The 24,294-nt window shown below is 39.7% G+C and overlaps 1 protein-coding gene across 3 annotated transcripts in view; it reads right to left on the bottom strand.

Annotated features, from left to right (window-relative positions):
• Nucleotides 1-24,294, bottom strand: part of LOC106053422 (uncharacterized) — a 43,560-nt gene that overhangs the window by 14,377 nt on the left and 4,889 nt on the right. The window contains exons 1-6 of one of the 3 annotated variants that reach the window (XM_056026569.1): nucleotides 19,572-19,660; nucleotides 15,094-15,325; nucleotides 10,989-11,028; nucleotides 7,399-7,566; nucleotides 6,323-6,435; nucleotides 4,446-4,584 (exon numbers count right to left, since the gene is read on the bottom strand). In XM_056026569.1, the coding sequence (XP_055882544.1) occupies nucleotides 4,446-4,584; nucleotides 6,323-6,435; nucleotides 7,399-7,566; nucleotides 10,989-11,028; nucleotides 15,094-15,240 (607 nt within the window). In that variant the 5' untranslated portion in view covers nucleotides 15,241-15,325; nucleotides 19,572-19,660. Of the gene's footprint in view, nucleotides 1-4,445; nucleotides 4,585-6,322; nucleotides 6,436-7,398; nucleotides 7,567-10,988; nucleotides 11,029-15,093; nucleotides 15,326-19,518; nucleotides 19,661-24,294 lie in introns of those variants that run through there. The other 2 variants (XM_056026570.1, XM_056026568.1) reach the window with 2 other exon arrangements.

Below are 24,294 nucleotides of genomic sequence, written 5' to 3'. Positions count from 1 at the left end.
CAGTGACTTGGCTGAATTTAAGTCATTGGTTAATATGCATGACTAAATGATTGACGCGTAGGACGTAATCATCTTCTTTTTTGAAGTAACGTCTGTATTATATAAGATAATATAAGATAAGATATATTATATCTAGACTGGAAAACGGAAACGAATTCTTATCAGCGACTGGTCAACTCATAGACCTATACATATATATATATATATATATATATATATATATATATATATATATATATATATATATATATATATATATATATATATATATATATATATATATATATATATATATATATATATATATATATATTTATAGATATAGATATAGATATAATATTGTTATGTATTAATCACTGAACTATGTATGTATTCACGCAAATTCATGAAATAACCCATTTCCTGTTAGTTTTCATTAAGATAATGTTTGGAAAATCCTAGATCGAAATAATTCAGTCTATTGATATTAGTCATCTTATGTACATTTAAATAGATTGATTGCCTAGATCTTTTTAGATTATGTATTTAAAAATTGCTAAATAATAATTATGAGACGAGAGTGTTCTTTTTACGAAGTTCAATTACTAGATCTAGATATCTAGATCTCTACATTAAATTCTGTTACATAGGTTAGGGTTGAAAAATAAATTACGGTGGCTAAGCGGTAAAGTGCTTGGCTTCCGAACCGGGGACCGGGGTTCGAATCCTGGTGAAGACTGGGATTTTAAAATTTCGGGATCTTCCGGCGCCTCTGAGTCAGCCCAGATCTAATGTGTACCTGACCTTAGGGAAAAGTAAAGGCTGTTGGTCGTCGTGCTGGCCACATGACACCCTTGTTAACCGTAGGTCACAGAAACAGATGACCTTTATATCATCTGCCCTATAGACCACAAGGTCTGAAAGGGGAACTTTTTTTTTTATAACGCCTTGTTTCAACTTTTTAAAAAAAAAAAGATTTTTTGTAGTGTTATAAGATCTCCATGTCCAGTCTAGATATAATATATTTATAGCTAGATATAATATAATAATAATATATTTATAGGTCTGTGTGTTAGACACTTAGCTAGTATAGAGACGCACCATAGGTGACGGACTTTGAACGCGACATCTAGTGACGTCCTGGATTAGTGTTCTCTAGTTTATGTATGTTATTATTAGTCAGTTGGTGTTAGGAATCCAAGATGACATTACGTACGTATTACGTACGGAGACTCGACTGTGACCTTTCTGCATTAAACTTTATTCACGTATCTAACGGTCTGGGCTTAGTGCTTACATCTTGTTAATGTGTAGGTCTTGTTCGTCCTTACATCTTGTTAATGTGTAGGTCTTGTTCGTCCTTACATCTTGTTAATGTGTAGGTCTTGTTCGTCCTTACATCTTGTTAATGTGTAGGTCTTGTTCGTCCTTACATCTTGTTAATGTGTAGGTCTTGTTCGTCCTTACATCTTGTTAATGTGTAGGTCTTGTTCGTCCTTACATCTTGTTAATGTGTAGGTATTGTTCGTCCTTACATCTTGTTAATGTGTAGGTCTTGTTCGTCCTTACATCTTGTTAATGTGTAGGTCTTGTTCGTCCTTACGTCTTGTTAATGTGTAGGTCTTGTTCACAACTAGTTTAAACGCATCTAATACACCCGCACAAGGAACTCAAACATCTTCTGACTAAACTACAAGATCAAGGCCTATCACACTCATATTAATCAGTGACTTAAATTCTGCTAAGTCTTTTGGGTTTTCCTGGCTGATTCAGGCAAACCTTTCCATTCTCTAATGCAGCGGTTCTCAACCTTTTATGCTCGGCGACCCCTTTTACAATCCCCCACTTAGCCGCGACCCCCCCCCCTCCCCCCGCACACACACAGCAATAGAAGAATAGACAATAACAATCCATTTTTTCAATGGTCTTTGGCGACCCCCGGCTAATTGTCAATCGACCCCCAAGGGGGTCGCGACCCACAGGTTGAGAACCCCAGCTCTAATGGAAGAAGGAGCACTTGTACAAATTTGTCCTAGGACATGGAATAAGAAATTGATTTTCTGCGTTGCCTACTTTTGTATTTTGACTTTATTTATCACCATCATCATTAGTCCCTTAATTTTCGTCGTACTATGACATCGTACTATGACAGTTGGCATAACTGAATTCCTCCACTTTTTTTTCCTATCAGCATCGTGGCGCGATGGGGATCAATGAAACCTGGCCCGTGAGTAATAGGGGCCCACAATGGCACTTTAAATCTATCAAATAAGTATATAATTTACTTTGTGTTTTTATTATATCGAGTGTAGAGATCTCGGTATTGAAAATAAAAGGCAATAAAACAAAAGGATGTAAACGCGATGAATACCATCGAGACTGACTACCATCGAGACTGATTACCATCGAGACTGACTACCATCGAGACTGACTACCATCGAGACTGATTACCATCGAGACTGACTACCATCGAGACTGACTACCATCGAGACTGATTACCATCGAGACTGACTACCATCGAGACTGATTACCATCGAGACTGATTACCATCGAGACTGATTACCATCGAGACTGACTACCATCGAGACTGATTACCATTGAGACTGACTACCATTGAGACTGACTACCATCGACACTGATTACCATCGAGACTGACTACCATCGAAACTGATTACCATCGAGACTGACTACCATCGAGACTGACTATCATCGAGACTGATTACCATCGAGACTGATTACCATCGAGACCGATTACCATCGAGACCGATTACCATCGAGACTAACTACCATCGAGACTGATTACCATCGAGACTGATTACCATCGAGACTAACTACCATCGAGACTGATTACCATCGAGACTGATTACCATCGAGACTGACTACCATCGAGACTGACTATCATCGAGACTGATTACCATCGAGACTGACTACCACCGAGACTGACTACCATCGAGACTGACTACCATCGAGACTACCTACCATCGAGACTGACTACCATCGAGACTGACTACCATCGAGACTGACTACCATCGAGACTGATTACCATCGAGACTGATTACCATCGAGACTGACTACCATCGAGACTGACTACCATCGAGACTGACTACCATCGAGACTGATTACCATAGAGACTGACTACCATCGAGACTGACTACCATCGAGACTGATTACCATCGAGACTGATTACCATCGAGACTGATTACCATCGAGACTGACTACCATCGAGACTGACTACCATCGAGACTGACTACCATCGAGACTGATTACCATCGAGACTGACTACCATCGAGACTGATTACCATCGAGACTGATTACCATCGAGACTGATTACCATCGAGACTGACTACCATCGAGACTGATTACCATCGAGACTGATTACCATCGAGACTGATTACCATCGAGACTGATTACCATCGAGACTGATTACCATCGAGACTGACTACCATCGAGACTGACTTCTACTCGACACTGATTTCTGCGCCAAATGGCGTGGGAGGCTCAAAGTCTAAGAGATGAATGGAATGGAATGACTCCATTACTTCTAAAAGGTAGTACCGACAAAAGAATGCCTTTTTAAAAATGTGCTGATACCTACTTGATTGTTAGATACGTTTTTATTTTACTCAAAGTACGGGAGGGGGGCCAACCACCATATTCTTGAACCCGGGCCCACGTGTATCTTGCTACGCCACTAGTAATAAAAGTTGTTTTTTTTTTGTTTAAGTATTTTTATTTATTTTCTTTTTCTTTTTTTTTTTAAATTTTTCGCTTGTTGTTTTAATTATTTATTTAACCGGTACCTATTAAAGAACTCCTGCATACAGGGCCGGTCTTAGGCCACTGCAACCTATGCGGTCGCAGTGGGCCCCGCGCTTTCATAGGCCCCGCGATAATTCTAGGTGCAATTATTAAATTGCAAAATATATTCGAAAACTTCCTGGAAATCTCCGTAATTTATTACAACCTCCTGAAAACTCATAAAAATCTCCTGAAAAATAGACAAAATTGTCATTTATGGGTGTCATACATTGCGGAAAACTCCAATCCTAATGCGCGATAAAAGAAAAAAAGGCTTTGTCAGCTTTCATGTAATAAAATGTAATAATCGGGCGAATTTTCACCTTAATCGGAAACGACAAATCTTTTTTTACTTTTATAGTTACTGGCATATAAATATGCCATAGGTTGCAAGGTTCGTAAAGTAAAGATAATTTGATCGCAATTTCGTACTTAGTAAAGACGAATTTTTTTTTTCTAACACAAAATCTTAATTTTCACTTATTATCCTTATTCCCACCCAGACTAGGCCCCGCGCAATCAGTTTCACATAGGGCCCCGCAATTGTTAGGACCGGCCCTGCCTGCATACTTTAACTTTTTCAGATATCTGTTAGAAAACCGAAATCATATAATATGAAATAGTTTACATAACCTAAATAAAAAAAACCCAAAAATGAACACATTTACCTGTATCGCCAGTTTTTATAAGAACGACAGGCTCCTCTGGCATTTTTGGTCTTACTGGAGGCAGAGGCAAACTGACCGCATACACCGTGTAAGTATCATGGTCATAAAGAGCATCTGGAAATTCGTAGTACAGGGGCACCTTGGGAAAGAACAGCAGACACACACAATGTAAGGTCAAGATGTGAGTGCCATGCAGACATTTAGACCTATGCCTCTATTTTGGGGTGTATGGGGTATCTAGGAGGGGTAGCACCTCTAGTGGACAGGCAGTCGTACCCTCTTTTTGAGGGTAGCTTGGCTCACTTTTGGTCCCCACTTGGTACCCAACTCTCATCTGTGGCTCCCATAGGCTGTAGCATGCGCAGCGGCCACACCCCGGAAACGGCTTTGACTGGCCGGCTAAACCACGTAGAGGGTATCTGACGTGTCCATGGCACTCAGTACACTGAGGTTCTGTCAAAACCTAGCATGTGAAGTCTGGACTTGGCGGCCTGTGCGTAACGTCACAAAACTAGACGAATCGGACAGAAAGGCAAGTACCAGCACAGTGCTGTGGAGCACTCAAGAGCAGGACAAGACACACAGAAAGTCTCTGGTCATCCACTGCACCCAAATTTGTCCCTGACGTCTTGACCAAATCTTGCTTCCGGAAAAGGACGGGCTTTAGGGCGAGAGAGTCAGGTCGACGTGTTGCGCGCATCCTCCTCACTTAAATCCAAATTCCAGCGCTAGTTACTTTTCACCCCCCCCCCACCCTTATATATATATGTCTCTATTCAAGTCGCCCATTTTTAAAAGGTGGACAAAATCTGGGTGGATGCGGTTCTCGAAAAAACGGCTCTAAATATGATTTATAATTTATATCGTATGGAAAAGACTAGTTGGTGAAACCCTGGTTTGACCGTTATAATTTTTCATTAATGTATTTAACAAAAATGAATTTAGGGTTAGGACTAGGGCACTAGAAAACATTTATCAAGAGAAACATTTCAAACAAGTTGTGTTAATGTTAAGTCAGGGGCAAGGAAGTAGAGGTTGGGGTTTTGGGAATTTAGGAGTTAGGCATAGGCTAGTCTACTCTTTTTAAAACACATAAACTGACTGTATAAGGATAAGGAAAATCACTCTGCTGTACCTTGTACAGTAAGATATAAATTGGGAAAAACTAACCATAGATAAACACCAAAACCTTAAGGACATAAATGAGCTTTTCATAGAAACTTTACACAACCTAACTTAAGATCAAATCATTAAAAAGCCAATTAGATTAAACAACACATTAGATCTCTTCTTAACCAACAGACCTGGATTAGTAATTGATTATGATATTATCCCTGGTCTATCAGACCATGTGATCATAAAAATACACAGTCAGATAAAACCAAAGGTTTTGGAACTCGCTCCCCATTGATTTCAGACAGACAACATGCTACACTATATTCAAGAAGAACATTAAGACCTATCTGCTGAAAACTGTTTTAGATTAGTTTGTCATTTAAGCTCTGGTGTTTATGTGTGTAATGTTATCACAGCGCCTTGAGCCTACATTTTGTTTGTTAACCCATTCTCTCCTAATCGACGATACCATCGTTGATTTTGACCTCATTAAAATAAATTCATGTTTAATTTTATAAACTTGACTGTGTTATATAAAAAGAGCATGCATTTCCCTTTAATTCTATACCAAAATACAACATTGTCTGATAACAAACAACAAAGTTATTGAAGCTTAATCATAACAGGGGTAGTGAAATAGTAATTAGCAAAATGAAGAATTCTTCGAAACGTCGAAAATAATTACGGAGAGAAAGAGTTAATTGCGCTTCATAAATTAAAGGATTATTATTAATATCGAATAAACGATTACTTCCCCTTACCTCATCCTGGAAGGCGGGGTGTAGCATATCTATTATTACAAAGTAGCATTGAGGGTTCATGGGGTCTTTCCCTCCATGGGCAGCGAAAAAAAAACCTTTCGGCTTTATCATAGCTGTTGAATCATGAATACATGGTTAATTTGAATTCAAAGATGTAAGGCATACAATGATAAAATTTCATGGACGATTTCATGCAATGATAAAAATTTCAGGGCTAATTTCATATAATGATAAAATTTCATGGGTAATTTTATACAACGATTAAAATTTCATGGATAATTTCATACAATGATAACATTTCATGGATAATTTCATACAATGATAAAATTTCATGGGCGATTTTATACAATGATACAATTTCATTGATATTTTCATAAAATGGTAAAATTTCATGTATAATTTCATACAATGATAAACATTTCATGGGTAATTACATATAAATATAAAATTTTTTGGATAATTTCATACACTGATTAAAATTTCATAGGTAATTTCATACAATGATGCAATTTCGTGGGTGATTTCATACAATAATACAATTTCATGGATAATTTCATACAATGATACAATTTCATGGATAATTTCATACAGTGATACAATTTCATGGATAATTTCATACAGTGATACAATTTCATTGGTAATTTCAAACAATGATACATTTTCATGGATAATTTCAATCGAAAGTCGTACTCACATTACGATCAAATTTGTCATGAAATATGCTTTTAATTTGCACTTTATTTTCTAAATGTTTCATTTTAATGTCATGCTTTAGAGATTTTAAAGATATACCTCGAACGTAAAATGAAAAAAGAATACCGTCAGCGGCGATGCTAAGAGAGAGAAAAGAGCGGAGGACTGCGCCGTTTGACCCTAATTTAGAGTGATACAAAAAGATAGGCCTAATTTATTTTCTGCATTTGCTAGATACCCACCTCAGTTTGTATACAATTAAAAAAAAAACAATTAAAAAAAAAAAAAAAAGAAATATTTTGCTGGTGATTGGTGGACAGTTGGAACCCATAGCAAACCGCAGCAGGTGACACCTCTGCGTACCGACTGCACCTCAAGCTTACCTTTTTGTGGGTATTGGAAGAAGACCATAATTGTAGTACCATTGTCTTGACCTGCTACGTTCATCGTCACGTGAACATCAACTGGATCGTCTGCTGGCTCCCCTGTCATGTTACCTATCTCAGGGGGTAGTTCATGCAACGACCAGTTATATGCAAAACTCCTGCATGCTAATTGAATACACCACGGCAGGATTTTAATACTAAGCTTTCATTAACTCTGTCTGTCTGTCAGCCTATCTGTCAAGAGCACGGGGTTGCGTAAGATGTGAGATTGTGTGTGTGTGTGTTTGTTTATTTTATTAGTTGTGAGTGGTGAACTGTTTTAGCACGGGGTTTTCAAGGGGGGGGGGGGGGCAATATGGTTTCCTGTGGTCAGCCAGTTGGAGAGCTGACCTGGTCTGAGTAGGGTGTTGGTGATTGTTGTCAGTTGTATTGTCTAGTTTAAGGAGATATTATTATTGCATTGTGTTTACCGAATATTTGGGGTAATGCTATGTTGTGTCATGATAACCCTTATGTAATTTTATCATTGCATCTAGTCTAGGCGCCCTGTAGTATTTTAATTTGGGCACATTTAGTTCTTTTAGTATTGATGATTATGCATTCCATATTGTATGTGTAAGACATTTGTTGCTGTAAATGAATACTGATGTTATACTCATTTGTTGAGTGCACTTTACAATACTTAAACGCTTGTAAAGATCTACAGTTGGGGGCATTAAATTACGCCCCTCATAGAATCATGCCCTTAGTACATCGAGCCAGTTGTCTATACAAAGAACTACCCTAAGTTCTGTCTGGTAAAACGTTGAAACTTTGTAGAACTATTCATTGACATAGACAAGACATGAACCAACAAAAATAACATTAAGATCATTTTTTTTTAAAAGACGATAGGCCTACTTCCTTTATATAACTTTTGAAGCGGTATGTTTTTTTTCTCTTAAATATTGATGACTCTTAAAACAATGGAACATTTCTTACCCCGCCCACCCCTTTCTCCCCTAAAAAGAATCCTGGTGTATAGATCTACTCTGTGGCATTTTACGTCTCGAGAGACGATCTTTTCCCTTTGCAACTTCTTGTGTGACTAAAGAGGCCAATCCTTGATACACAGCTGCGATCGCAGGTTGGGCATATATAATCACCAGGCGCCGTTGCATTTTCACCCTTCTTTCTGCTTCTGTTGTGTATGACATCTGCAATCTGTGACCCTTCCTTTATGCTCTCTCTCCATGTGGATCTGTCCAGTGCCACCTCTTCCCAGTTGCCAGTGTCAATTTTGAAGAGCTTCAGGTCGCGTTTGCATACATCCGTATAACGTAAAAGTGGGCGACCAGCGGCTCTCCTGCCTTCTATTAGATCGCCATACAGGATGTCCGGTGGAAGTCGACCTACTGGCATTCTACGAACGTGGCCAAGCCAGTCAAGGCGTCTGCTGCTGATAACAGAGCGGATGTCCTGGCATCCTGCTCTTTGTAGCACTTCCTCATTGGTTATGTTATCTTGCCACCTTATTTTAAAGATCCGCCTTAGGCATCGGAGGTGGAAGACATTCAGCTTTTTTCCTGACATGATCTACTACACTTTATAATATTCCACTGATAGGCCTTTAGATTTAGACTTAGAAGACGATGCGCAACATTTTCCTAAAAGTAATTTATTAAACTCTGGAGTCAATCATTAATGGCGTTTATTCGGAAATTCCCGAAAGCGATAGTCCTTTCAAGAACTTGATAGTCCTTTCGAAACCGATGTTGGATCTAGACCTAGAATCCTAAACCTAGATCTCTAGCCAAATTTAAGCGTATTTCCTATTTTACTTGAAAAATTGCAGGGTTCAAAAAAACAGTTTTCACTAAGTGGCCAACGAGCTAGCAATTCTTTTCTCAGCGATATAATCAACCTGGGCCGGCTCTAACAAATGCGGGGCCCTACTTAACATTATTTTCTACCCAAGGCTTATCTCACCCTAGCTTCGTGCGTTTTGAATATAAAAATAAAATTACTTAATTACGAATAATTAACTAATTGGCTAATGTTTTTTTTTGTTAATTCGTGTGTTGTTGTCGACAATAAGTAAATGTGCACAAAGTTTCGACTTGATCCGAGAATAGGAAGTGTGAGAAACAACGTGTAATAAAAGATTCCACCTTGACAGACAGACAGACGGACATATATAAACTTTGTAAAAAAAAAAAAAAAAAAAAAAAAAAAAAAAAAAAAAAAAAAAAAGGGGGAAGGAGAGTAGAAGAGAGAAAGTGGGGAATAGAACAGAAAAATGGAGATAGAGAGAGAAAGAGAGAAAAATAAAAGAAGGCAGAAAAGAGAGACGATACAGAAAGAGATAGAAAGAAAGGAAATGGAGAAAGCTAGACTAGGGAGGGAGATTAAAGAGATAGAGAACGGGAGAAAAGAGACACACATACTCAAAGACAGACAGAAAAAGTAAAATATAGACCACAAGCCGGCCCCGCGGCCTAGCATACGCCTTTATTAAGTGACGGGTGAACATGCTTGGAGAGCGAGGAAGGCTAAATAGGTAAACCTTTTCATCTCTACATCTTTACATGCCTGATACAAAAGCCACAACTGATAGTGATATGCTAAAGATAAATTGAGGGGCCTCGCGCCACCCAATTTGGAACAATCAGTCAAATCGGACTAAGATCGGCCTGTTTGTGATATGCTAATGATAAATTGAGGGGCCTCGCGCCTCCCTAATTGGAACAATCGGTCAAATCGGCCTAAGATCGGCCTGTTTGTGATGTTCTAAAGATAAATTGAGAGTCTTCCCTATTTGGAACAATCGATCAAATCAGCCTAAGATCTGCCATTTTGTAAGAGTAATTTGTTGCTCTTAATAACTAATGAACATAAGATGGATCTCCATATCCCCTTCACCACAGACCAAGAAATTCCTGGTGAAAAAATGTTTATACAATTCTAATGATATGCCTCTATAGTCTATAGTAAAAGTAAAGTAATGTTTCCCCTTTCAGACGTTGGGATCTATGGGGCAGATGATGTTAAGGTCATGGCCCACGGCTAACGAGCAGGGTGTTATGTGGCCAGCACAACGACCAACCGCCTTTACTTTCCCCCAACTAAAGTCAGGTACCCATTAGTGGACTCAGGGGCGCCCTAAAAACCCCGAAATTCAAAATCCCAGTCTTCAGCGGGATTCGAACCCAGGACCTCAGGTGAGGAAGCCTAGCGCTTAACCATTCGACCACCGCGCCCCCGCCCCCCCCCCCAAACTAAAAATATAGTGCACAAAGTGTTAGTATCTATTTAACTTTTTAATGGATAAAGCCCACATACGGCAGAACCCGCTGAAGTGTCTGTTTAAGATAAAGATTTTTAGAAAATAACATTTCAGAAAAGGATAACGGTCAGACTAAATTTTCCCAGTCTGGAAAATAAGCTAGTAATTCTTTCCCCAAAGATATACATCAACTTTCTATTTTCTAGAAAAAATCACTAGAGCCGTTTTCGACAAGCTTGTCCACCCAGTTATATGTTTTTGATGAAGAATTTGCAAGCTGAAAAGAGGAATTGTAAATAAAATAAAAGAGAGGGATACTTACAATCGCCACTAAAGCTTTTGGTAAATAAAGCTGTTGAATTCTAAGAAAAGAAAATCATAAAAGCGTATTTAGATATGTTCACCTCTATGGTTCGAGCATTAAAATAAAATGGTATCAGAAGTATGACCTTATCTTTAATATGTCGATGAATATACCTGCATGATTTTAAAAATATATTTTAAAAAAATATATATTTAAGCCTTTCAGCAATTAAAAGTAATCACAAATAATTTTTTTCCGCACCATTTTTAAGTTACAGAATTTTGTAGATAAGTGCTGTTAGGAAAACAAAGTTGCGTAGCCGAACCGCGTAGCACAGCCAGAGTTTGGCTGGTTGTTAGAGGCAAATTGAGACGCATGCCAATGGAAGCATTTTATAGGGGAAGAGTGGTCGAGAGGCGCTATAGTGCGCTTGAACTTGGCTTGGCTTGGTTACCTAGAAGGGGGCTCCAGGTTCGACACCCGACTCGGGCAGAGCTGCGTTTACTGAGCGCCCAAAGGCAGCACGGAAAACCAACTCCTAGATACCCCCCCCCCCACTGGTCCACAAATGAGATTGGACCAAAAGCGCTCTGAGCATGCTATAATGCTATAAAATCGCCATTATACTGCTATAATGCTATAAGCATGAAAGTAGAGCTATATAAAAAGCTATAATAATAGGTATTGAATTGTCTATATCCATTAACACTTCAACTTACGGAATCCTCTGGTCTTTGGTTAATAATGCTACCCAGTCCATCGCTCCGTTCCCCAACGGGGCCCATACGAGTGGTGATGGTCCCCCCCACGGATGCAGTGGGACATTATAGGCATATGGGGGACCCCGCCTCGCCTCGCATGGGAGGAGGAACTCATGTCGTTGGCTCAAGGGACCGTGTCCTACGATCAGACGGGTGCGATTCTATGATCCAAGAACCAATTTCTCATCCTGGCCACGGGGTTAAAGCCTTTCCCTGGTCACGTGGTTCGTAAAAGGGACCGGAAGTCTCAAACCACAAAGGACATCTGATTCAGGTCCTTGTTAAAGTTCATAAGTTGTATTATTCATGTTGCTTTCATGCTTATAGCATGCTCAGAGCGCTTTTGGACCGGTGGGGGGAGGGGGTATCTCGAGCCCCCTTCTAGGTAGCCAAGCCAAGCCAAGTTCAAGCGCACTTGGCCTCTCGACCACGCTTCCCACATTATATTAGAACTAAATATTTCTTGGGGGCCCTAAGCCAAAGCTTCTTTTTTCCCTATTGTTTAATCCGGCCCTGCTGATAACTTGAAGCAAACAACATTTAAAATAAAAAAAACAAAGCTTATAGTTATAACTTTGGTGGCGGTGTGGATAGGGGCAGTAGTGTGTGTCCAGTCAGCCGACACTAATCGCCCCAGGCTAGAGCCAGACGTGTGGTCATTCGTGACGACGGCCGACAGCCAAGACTGGCTTGGGTTACAAGATACCTACATACCCATAGGAGGACAAAAAGGAGGACACAATCTTCAAAGTAGGACAAAAAAATAAATTTTATAAGCCGGACATATTCATTTGATTAAATATATATAAAACATATAGTAAATCTTAGGCTGTAATGTGGAGGGGGTGGCTGAGCGGTAAAGCGCTTGTCTTCCGAACCGAGGTCCACGGGTTCAAATCCTGATGAACATTTTTAATTTCGGGATCCTTGGGCGCCTCTGAGTCCACCCAGCTCTAATCGGAACGTGACATTAGTTGGGGAAAAGTAAAGGCCGTTGTTCGTAATGCTGGCCACATGACACCCTCATTAACCGTTGGCCACAGAAACAGATGACCTTTACATCATCTGCCCTATAGATCGCAAGGTCTAAAAGGGGAAGCTAGTTTCTCAGAAGAATCCGACTTTTCGCAGTAGCTCATCATTCGGCGTTCACATTCGCGCGAGCAGGATATTTATTTTTTTTAAATTGTACTTTGTGAACAGAAGAACTCTCGTGAGTCAGGGCAAAGTTCATTCCTCACTTTTGCCCACGGTGCTTTGATTAGCGAAAACACACCCCGTCCACGTTGGCATTATGCCATTATGGCATTATCCGCCGCGATACTATATAAAAAAAAATAATTGAGGAGCTCTAAATTATTTTTTTTAGGACTAAAAACGTTAGCTAACATCTTGAATACAAATTCTAATAATTAATCACAAGCATGGGAACAGTGAGAACGCAACTTGGTTACTAGAATAACCGAGTAATTTATCATGCCACTCTGAATAGAGGCTATACAACTGAGCACAGTGAACACACATCTTTACTTCTTTTAACCTTACTCTGTTACTTTGTGGTATTTTACGTCTCGTGAGACGCCCTTTTCTCTTTGCAACTTCTTGTGTGACTAAAGAGGCCAGTCCTTAATACACAGCTGCGGTCACTGGTTGGGCATCTGTAATCACCAGGCGCGATTGTACTTTCAACCTTCTTTCTACTATTGTTGTGTATGGCACCTGCAATCCGGGAACCTTCCTTTATGCTCGCTGTCCATGTGGGTCTATCCAGTGCCACTTTTTCCAAGCTGTTAGTGTCGCGTTTGCATATACCTTAAAAGTGGACGACCAGCGGCTCTCCTGCCTTCTATTAGATCGCCATACAGGATGTCCTGTGGAAGTCGACCTACTGGCATTCTACGAACGTGGCCAAGCCAGCCAAGGCGTCTGCTGTTGATAACAGAGCGGATGTCCTGGCACCCTGCTCTTGGTAGCACTTCCTCATTGGTTATCTTATCTTGCCACCTTATTTTAATGATCCGCCTTAGGCATCGGAGGTGGAAGATATTTAACTTTTTTTTTCCTATGCGGTGTCGCAGTCAAGGGGAGTTCATTACACACGTTGGTTAGGTTCAATTCAGTGCTGTTCAGAGGCGTAGTTCTGTGCGGGCATTACGACGGTTCGGTGCGAAGTAGAGTCAAGACATCTCGTGAGTACGAGACGACGTCTTGATCTCGATCTAATCAAGTCCGGCACAACGAGCCCAGTGTGTGAGGTCAGCTCTGTACCTAGTGCAAGTCCGGGACGAATCGGAGTGGACAACAGAGTTGAATACAGCGGTACAAGAGTGATACGGCGGTACAAAAGTGATACGGCGGTACAAGAGTGATACGGCGGTACAAGAGTGATAAGGCCGTACAAGAGTGATACGGCGGTACAAGAGTGATACGTCGGTACAAGAGTGATACGGCGGTACAAGAGTGATACGGCGGTACAAGAGTGATACGGCGGTACAAGAGTGATACGGCGTTACAAGAGTGATACGTCGGCACAAGAGTGATACGTCGGCACAAGAGTGATACGGCGTTACAAGAGTGATACGGCGGTACAAGAGTGATACGGCGGTACAAGAGTGATACGGAGGTACAAGAGTGATACGGCGATACGGCTGTTTACGAAGAAAACAGCCAGTGTTACGTGTTGCCAATCGAAGCAGGACGTTTTGTATTTACTAGTGAAGCCCTCCTAACCATAATATATATTCCCTTATACCCCCCCCCCCCTCTAAACAAAAAACCTGGTTTAGTAGGGTGCAAACTTAAAATTTTAGGACGTTAGGAGGGTTTCACTAGTAAATACAAATGAGAACCACTGGGTTAAATAGGCTTAAACCACACATATTGTTATTTTAGAAAAGACAAAGTAAAGTTCCCCTTTCAGACCGTGTGGTCTATTGAGAAGACGATGTTAACTTGTAAAGGTTATCTGTTTCTTTGGCTTACGGTTATCGAGCAGGGTGTCATGTGTCCAGCACAACGACCAACCTTCTTTACTTTCCCCAACTTAAGTCAGCTACCCATTAGAGTTGGGTGGACTCAGGGGCGCCCTAAAAATCACGAAATTCAAAATCCCAGTCTTCAGCGGGATTCGAACCCAGGACCTCAGGTGAGGGAGCCTAGCGCTTAACCATTCGACCACCGCGCACCCGCCCCCTATAGATCCAAACTAAAAATATGGTGAGAAATTCAAAATCACATTCTTCACCGAGATTAGAACCCAGGACGCTAGGTTCGGAAGCCAAGCGCTTAGCTACTCAGCCACCGCGCCCCCCCCCCATATTGATATTTTAGTAGCTAAAATTGAGATCAAACAGTATACAGACCGTTTCATTGTTTCTATAGGTCGTGTTAAATTCGCCTGATCCATCCATAGTATACTTCATGAGTTCGTTTCCAACTGTACTTGACCAAAAGAGAAGGGGCATCACTGCCGTGAGACAATGAAGTAGGCTTAGGTGCTTGGTAGACATTTCTTAAAGATGGAAGAGGCCTCGATCTACTTCTGACTATCAAGCGAACCTCCTTAGGAAGCCACCACTGGGCCGTTGTTGGGGCCTGTTGAACGATATATCTAAATCTAGGTTATCTTATCTATTTCTCTGTCTGCCCGTCTCTTTCTCTCTTTGTCTATGTCTCTGTCCAGGGCCGGCCTTAGGGCACTGCAACCTATGCGGCCGCAGTGGGCCCCACTATTTGTGTAAATTATTAAATTAAACCATTCCAACTTATAACAGGGTTCCCTCGGTCTGGAACTCCTGGAAATCTACTGAAATTGTAAAGTATACGAAAAAAATCTTCTGAAATTATTAAAATTTCCTCAAAACTCAATAAAAATGTCCTGAAAAATAGACCAAAAAAATCTTAATTTTCACTTATTATCCTTATCCCTAACCAGATTGGGCCCCGCGCAATCCGTTTCGCATAGGGCCCCGTAATCTGTAGGGCCGGCCCTGTCTCTGTCTATTGCCCTCTCAGTCTTTGTCTGACTATTTCTCTATCTGTCTGTCTCTCTCTCTGCATATATATATATTATATATATATATATATATATATATATATATATATATATATATATATATATATATATATATATATATATATATCATTCTGATCTAGGACTAGATCAACATGAAACAAAAGACAGCTCCGCGGTTTTAAGTAGGGGAAGGTCCATCACATAAATATGTAGGTTAGTGATATCGACTTGCAATGAATTACGAACGGAGTCTACATGGTATTTCATTGGTACGGGGGTTAAATATTCAGAAAGTCACAAAGATAAAGGCACATTCCTCGTTCCATATGTTAGGACAAATTTGTACAAATGCTCCTTTGTCCCTAGTGGTTTTAGAGCATGGAATGGGTTACCTGGAAGAATTTAAGTTATTGGTTAACATGCATGACTAGATGCATGAAGCGTAGGACGTAATCATCTTTTTTGAAGTAACGTCTGTATTTTAGAAGGTAAATTAAGATCTAAACTAAATCTAACGTATTTTTCTTTTTCAAAAACAATTGTAAAAGTGTGTGTTTTTTTCTTTTCAAAATGCATATTTTAGATTTCATGTCTAGATCTATACAGACTCAGCTGCTACCTTTTGCGGGGCAATCGACCCAGGCCTCGAGCTTTAAGGGTGACCCCGTCAGCATATCATATAAAATTTTTAAAAATGTAAAATGTTTTACATGTTTCGGATGTTCCTACAGAGTTGAAGATTACTTCCTAGTCCAAACGTCCCGCAGGACGACGGGGTAGGGAGCGGGCAGGGTTTGAACCAGGGACCATCGATAAATCCAAACGACAGTCCAGCGCTCAAACCGCACGACCATGCAGCCATCCAAATATTCGTATAATTATAATCTATTAATATTTTTACCACTTGTATTTTTATTATTATTATTACCCGGGGCAGAATGGGTGTCAAAATCGGCCCAGGCATTTCTAAAAATTCCTGCCTACAAATTGTAGGCCTATATCATGTTGGGCATCCAATTCTAGGACAAGGGGCCTACATGTCCTCAAAATCATTACGCTAAGTTTGATAACGTATCGATAACTGTACGCATGCTCCCAATCTTTATAAGAAATATAGTCCTTATTTTGCCTTATAATCCCTAACTGTGTAGGCTGAAGCCTACCAGTAGTACCGTCTCTGTGCCCATATAGCCACTCCGCCTCTGATCATTACTACTATTTCTAGAAAGCTTATATCAACTCTGTCTGTCTGTCTGTCGGTCTGTTTAAAAAGTTTGTACACGTTATTTCTACCACACCCAGTCTCAGGTCAAGCTGAAATTTTGCGCAATTATTTCTTTTACATGCCAACACAAGAATAAAGAAAATATTGAAATTAAACGATTGCTAATTAACTGTTGGTAATCAATTATTTTGTTTTATATCTCGAACAAGGGAAAGAATTTTTCCTTAACTGATAAAGTGGTATAAGTTGAATTAGTCCCCTTTATTGTCTGTGGATTTTAAAAAAATGTGAATAAAAACAAAACCAACTTTCAGAAGCAGTTCCGTGGCAGTGTTAATGGTATTGGCTTGAGGAGGCCTTAGCCTTCAAGTTCGAATTCAGGGCTCTCACTTTTTTAGCGGCCCCCTAAAGGGGAAAAGACGCTATTAGTTTTGTGTGAACTGTCTGTCTGTCCGTCCGTCCCGTTTAGATCTCGTAAACTAAAAAAAGAGTGAAAATCCAACATCATTCAAAGTTCTGATGCAACGTCTACTTTTTCTTTTCTAAAAGTGAAAAATCTAATTTTTAAAATCTATTATGCAAGCAGTTTTTTCATTAAAAAAGTACACCACATTTACAACTATTCACTATTAATAGTGACATACACGGAGGCGTTTTAATAAGGGATATAACCATTTACCATATTTTAAAAACATTTATGCAAATGGTTTTGTATTTTTTGTAAAAAAAAAAATAATAATATTTTTTCAATTGTATTGGTAAGTTATATAAGTTCTATTATACTAACTACACATTTACAAAAATAATGTTTACTTTTTTTGAAAGAGAAAATGTCTATTTAGTATGCATTTGTATTTGGGAAGCGTGGTCGAGAGGCTAAGTGCGCTTGGCTTGGCTACCTATGAAGGGGGCTCGAGGTTCGACACCCGACTCGGACAGAGTTGTGTTTACTGAGCGCCTAAAGGCAGCACGGAAAAACCTTCTCCTAGATACTCCCCACTGGTCCACAAAATAGCGCTATATAAAAGCCATAATTTATTTATGTATTTATTTACGGTTATCTTCATGACTTAGTTACATTTGGTAGTCAGCATTGAAATACACATACCTATACGTATAGTAATACGTATGACACTAGCCCAGTGCCCCGAGCGCTACCAAGGCTGCCTCTGCTAGACTCGTGAGTATATTTACTAGATCTCGACTAGGCTACTCCACTAGATTCTTGAATTCGGCCATATAACGATATCCTCGCGACTTGCAAAAACTTTTCTGCAGGGAACAGTACCAGTGAAAAGAAGGAGAGACAGACAAAAGAAGTGGTGAACGATGGGAGACAACACCATGGAATGGGCCTAAGGTAATTGTAGGCCCTAGGCAAGCGAATAGGAAGATCCAGGAGAAGTGAACATTGTGGCTTCAAATAAAATAGAAAAACACAACATTAAGGCCGAAACACAAGCATTAAAGTTCATTAAACCATCCTGTATCTATATCTAAATCAACAAATAAGTAAAATTCATATTATATAGCGCCGATAGGACTAATGTATTTCATGGAAGATCCATGATTACCAGACTATAAATAGACCTAAGGTTTCGACATTTCGACAAAATGAAGAAACATATATCCTCTATGTCTAAAGAGTAGATCTAAACATTTGTGAATAAACTTTGAATCATAGCAGAGACTTAAATTAGTTAGAGCTTCGCTAAGTAAGACATAGAGCAATAGAGTTCTGCTACGTTTGAAGTAACGTCTGTATTATATAAGATAAGATAATATCAATGTTTCGTATTTTTTCCCTCTAAAACAATTCTTTAAGGCATGTGCGAGGCCGGAGGCCCCCACCAATCATAGGCCCTATACATAGGCTGCTGCTAGTTTGCCTAGGCCTAAGGCCGGCCCTAGCCCCTAGGCCCAACAAACTAATTTACTGTTATAGGTGAAAGTGATCCAGCTTAAGTAGACCTACTACTAGTAGAAGAACTATCGATACTATAAACTATAGTAATAGTTTTGTTTTGTTTGACATGTTTCGGATGTTCCTTCAGAGTTGAAGATAGTTTACTTCCTAGTCCAAACCTCCCGCAGGACGACGGGGGATGGGAGCGGGCAGGATTTGAACCCTCGACCATCGATAAATCCGAACGAAAGTCCAGCGAGCAAACCGCACGACCAGGCATCCAGGCCTATCTATAGTCTAGATCACCTTTTCTAGTCTAGATCTACTCATCTAGGGCCTAGATCTAGTATTTGTTTTTCTATTGCGTAGAGAAATGAACAACAAATAAAGCGTTTTTATCAGTGGAAATGTAGATCTAGATCTAGAGCTATATCTAGCCTAGGTCGAGACTCTTTAGACTAGAACTAGATCTAGACTAGATCTAGACTAGGAGAGCGCCCATGGCTTGTGACCCTGACATTGAATGAATCCACCTCGACCTTCTTCTAAATGCCAACCAAAGTATAGGCCTACAAAACGAATTAAATCTATTATGTATATAACACGCAGTTTTATATGAAGATTACAAATCAAAGGCTTACATTGCATTAGGAACACTTGGAGCTTTCACTGTATTTAAAACATTTTTACTTACTTAAATGGCATTTAATGTTTCAAAGACTGTTGTGTGACATCGCCTTGCCACTTTTAGCTAGGGTGTTGAGGCGCATATTCGGGAAATTCCGTTTTCTAGATCGTCTTGGTAGGACGACAGGCCTAAAGTTAGCTGGTGCGCATTTTGATGTACTTTTAATCGTCGCCATTTAACTCCGTCGAGGGAGAGCTTATTATAATAAGATATTATCTTCTCTGTATGTATAATTCTCTACGTCGCCAACCTTGCGGGACACCACGCACGCACGCCGACTGTCTAACCCGCCTCCCGGCCCCTCCCGCTCACACCCGAGCCTTCCTCGCTCTCCAGGCATGCGCACACAGTCGTTGACCCAAACCCACCCCATTTGGACAAATGTGTCTTTCAGGACACGTGTGCTCACCCGTCAATAAATAGCGGCGTATGCTACGCCGTGGATCGCTTGTTTCATTTATTTATCCTCCTCTAGTTATATGACCAGTGCTTTTTTTGTGTGTGACGGTACACACCGGTACGGCGTACCAGCACCTTTTTCAATGTGGGGAAAAGTGTATTACTTTTCTTGTATTTCAACATTTATTAAACAAAATGTTAAAAGTTAGGCAATCCATCACTGAGTACCGGCACCTATTGTTTTACAAAAAAAAAAAAAAAAAAAGCACTTTAAATGACTATGGTTGATCCCATAATAATGGCAGTGTCTTCGATTCCAAAGATTAATGGTGAGTGCAGTGATTCACATGACTACGCAAACCCAGTTGCGACCTGCATATTTTCCCCCATTTTTGTGCTTTCGAGGAGCCTCTTTAAGTGCCTTCGATAGAGTACCCAGGTCTCAGAGACATACAAGAGTGTAGTGAGAACCACTACTTTAAAAACATTGATCTTTGTTGCTAGGTGAAGATACATATTCCGCCATACTCTCAGTCTGAGGCGACCAAGTGCATCGATGGACACTGTGCTGCCCAGGTAGGTAAGTGGTCAACAACATTAAGGAGACGACCATTCACATTGATTTGTGGATCCTGATTAATTCCTATTGGGACTTCTGAAGCATACCTCCGTTTCTTTTTTAGGTTGATGAACAGACCAAACGAGGCAGGAGCCTCAGCAAATTCTTGGACGGCAAGTTGAAGCTCCGGTTCGGTGTGTGCAAGAAGAGCGCAATAAAAAACCTGGAATTCATTTTCAGAAAAGCGTGGTTACTCAGACAGATGATCCTCCTCCTCCGCGAAGCTATTGGTTTCAAAGGAAGAACAAATAACCCTTAAAGCTTAGCAGTTTTTTTCCCTGCAATATATATCTGCTTGAAGCTTCCCAAGGGTCATCGTCTCCTGATTATTCCCCAGATTTAACTCCCTAAGCTTTTAATGCTTTGATTTTTCTCGTAGGCCTATAGACTACTAGCCGATATTAAACGCCTTATCTGATCTTTATATCACTTTCTGGAGGGGGTGTTATAATAATAATATTGAAGTTTTAACGAGTTAATATCAGAACCGTTTTCAATGCTGATAGAACTCACTTAAGGCAGAACTCTCCATAAAAAGAGTGATCCGAATCAACAATCAAACTATCGCCCTATCACTTGTCTGTCAGTTGTGTATACACTATTAACTTCGCTTTTAAAAAGTAAAATGTATATATTTTGCTCTGCCCATAAGCTACTAGCAGAGGAACAACAAGGTTGCATTGAAGAGTCGATGGGCTGTAAATTACAGTATATAGCTTTAGATCATCCATGTATAATAAGTGGGACACACATTTTGTACATTTAGCGTCAACCCTAAAACAGTTTTTAGTGTCATGGAATAATGTAGATAGAGGATTAATCGCTAGGCAGAACCAGAGTGGAGATAGTGAGTCACCCTGGTATATACCTCTTCTTATGTGCACAGGACCTAGTTTATCACGATTAAGGTGCAGATTTATCTTCCAATCATTCATACAGACTTTTAATAGTTTGTTTAATTCTTGGATTGATTCTATGAATATCCAGGGTTTTTAATAGCCAATCATGTGGAACTGAATCGAATGCTTTTTTTTGTAGTTGAAGTAATACGTGTAAGTTTCTTTGTCTTCTATTAGCATTGGTGCTATCGGTGTCTTGTACCTCTTTTGTGATGGCAAAATCACAAAATTCTGACACAAAGGGTGATTCTTTATTTCTAGGATCTTTTTTAGCTTTTTTTATGGATGTTTGTCTCAAACAGCTGCCCAAATGGGGTATGTTTTTTGCCAATGATTTTACCAGCAGCATTTAGGATTTCTATGAAGTTTATTTTTATTTTTAATGCTCAGACTGCCATACCAGGCAGTGATATTAAAACTTAAAATATTGCAGATGTGAGCGTTATAAAACATAGCTAAGGCTTTTTGACTAACATTAACCGAGGACAGTTTTCTCAGTAATCGTAATCTTTGCTGCCCTTTTTTTGGCTGATATAATCAGTATTCGCACTAAAATTTAGTTTATTGTCTAGGATAGTACTAATAGGTATTTAAAATAGTGGACTATTTCAATAGTCTCTGCAGCTTCAGAAACAATATCATTTCTTCCTCTTGACCACACTTTCCACTAGTACAGTATTTCAAATGACCACCCAAACACATATTTCAGACAAAGCTTGTGTCCGCTTGGGGTCAAGTTGGGGTTAATGTAAGTTTATTTAAGGGGCTTTGTTTTGTTTTTTTCAATAGCCTATATAGATATTTCCAATCCCTTCTTATAGTATAATACATAAGTTTTCTTTTTATTTCAACAAAAGTATAACCGTTCAATGTTAAAAGCTTTACAACAAATATTGTAAATATACAGCACAACGATCTATTCCTTTTGATGATGTAAATGTCATCTGTTTCTACGAGGGTGTCATGTGGCCAGCACAACGCCCAACTTACTTACCTTTACTTTCAACGACTAATGTCAGGTACCCATTAGAGCTGGGGCGGACTCAGTGGTGCCCAAAGATCCCGAAATTAAAAATCCCAGTCTTCACCAGGATTCGAAACCGGGACCCCCGGCTCAGAAGCCAAGCGCTTTAGGCTACCTCTCAGCCACAGCACCTCCACAGCGCAATGAGGTAATTTAAAATAATCAACAAAACGTGTTAATTAGTTAACAATGTTTAATTTCTGATTTCTTCTATTTATACATTCAATGCCTTGTATTTCTCCCGCCCTTGCTAGAGACATTATGTATCAGAGTCTTGATATATAGGCCCTATCCTGTTGAAAAAAAAACACTCTTTACTAGACCTATACAGTGAAGTCGCGAGAGACTGTCGGGAAAGATGGCTGCTTGCTTTAGAGCAGGGGTTCTCAGCCTGTGGGTCGCGACCCCTTTGGGGGTCGATTGACGATTTGCCAGGGGTCGCCTAAGACCATCGAAGAATTGGATTGTTTTTGTCCCTTCTTCTATTGCTGTGTGTGTGCGGGGGGAGGGGGGTCGCGGCAGAGTGGGGGGTTGCAAAAATGGGTCGACGAGACTAAAAGGTTGAGAACCGCTGCTTTAGAGTAATATATTAGTAATAAGCTCTTGTTTGAAACTTTAATCATATATTAGCTTCCCCGAAATGAAATGTTATTGTTGAAGTACACTAGCCTGACTAGTTTTTAAATAAATTGTATAATTTTATTAGTTAGCTGTTTTTAGCGGTCTCCGAAACGGGAAAAGATGCTATTAGTTTTGTGTGGTCTGTCTGTCCGTCCGTCCATCCGTCAATTCGTCCGTCCCTCTTAGATCTCATAAACTAGAAAAGATAGTGAAAATCCGGCATCATGATATTTTAGACCATTCAAAGTTCTTATGCAACGGCTACTGTTTTCTTTTATAAAAGCGAAAACTTTAATTTTTTAAATCAACTATGCAAGCAGTTTTTTCATAAAAATACACCATTTTTACAACTATTCACTATTAATAGTAACTAACACGGGAGGCTATTTACTAAGAGAGACAACAATTTACCATATTTTAAACACATTTATGCAAACGGTTTAGATTTTTTTTGTCAATTTTTTTTATTTACAATTATATTGCTTAGTTAAGTAAGTTCTGTCATCCTAACTACTACATTTATTTAAAAAAAAGTGGATGTAAACCGCTCCGCTTCTTATAAAATGCTTCAACTTATAAAATGACGGTGTGGCTAGGAATTAAGGGATCCGGGGTAGCTGTTATCCCTGACAGATGAAATATAGCAAAGGCGAGCAACTGACTCCTAAACCAGTTAGGACAGAAGGACTCATTAGCTATGGCTGGCTTCCCACCTAGGAGAATAAAAAGTCTGAATCCAAACTTATAGGATGCCTTGCGAACAAGTCTTCGAGAGACAACCCTTAGGAAACAAAAAAAAAACAAAAAAAAAGGAACCGGTGACCCATAGGCAGATTGCGACACAAAGTGCTACGCCTGGCTGCCTGGCAAAATGCTGCGACTCCGCTGACCCTAAACTGTATATATCGTTATCTACCGTTCCTTTGGACACATCAATTGCGTGGAGAGGGGAGAACTGCTATGCAGAAGACATTGTAGTGACCACAGCTAATGCCTATATAGGCTCTCTATGGAAAACGATGGGGGGGGGGGGATGTTTATTGTAAACCACACCGTACTTCATTTCATATTATAAATTATCCCTATATGTAGGCCTATATTTCTTGACATGTTATTGTACGTTGTGTAGTAGGACTTCTTCGTAAACTGAATTTTAATTTTATATAG

Source organism: Biomphalaria glabrata, chromosome 4 (genome assembly GCF_947242115.1).
Source record: "Biomphalaria glabrata chromosome 4, xgBioGlab47.1, whole genome shotgun sequence".
Classification (NCBI taxonomy): Eukaryota; Metazoa; Mollusca; class Gastropoda; family Planorbidae; genus Biomphalaria; species Biomphalaria glabrata.
Note: the sequence above shows the minus strand (reverse complement) of the source record. Positions and strands in the feature narration are given on the sequence as shown.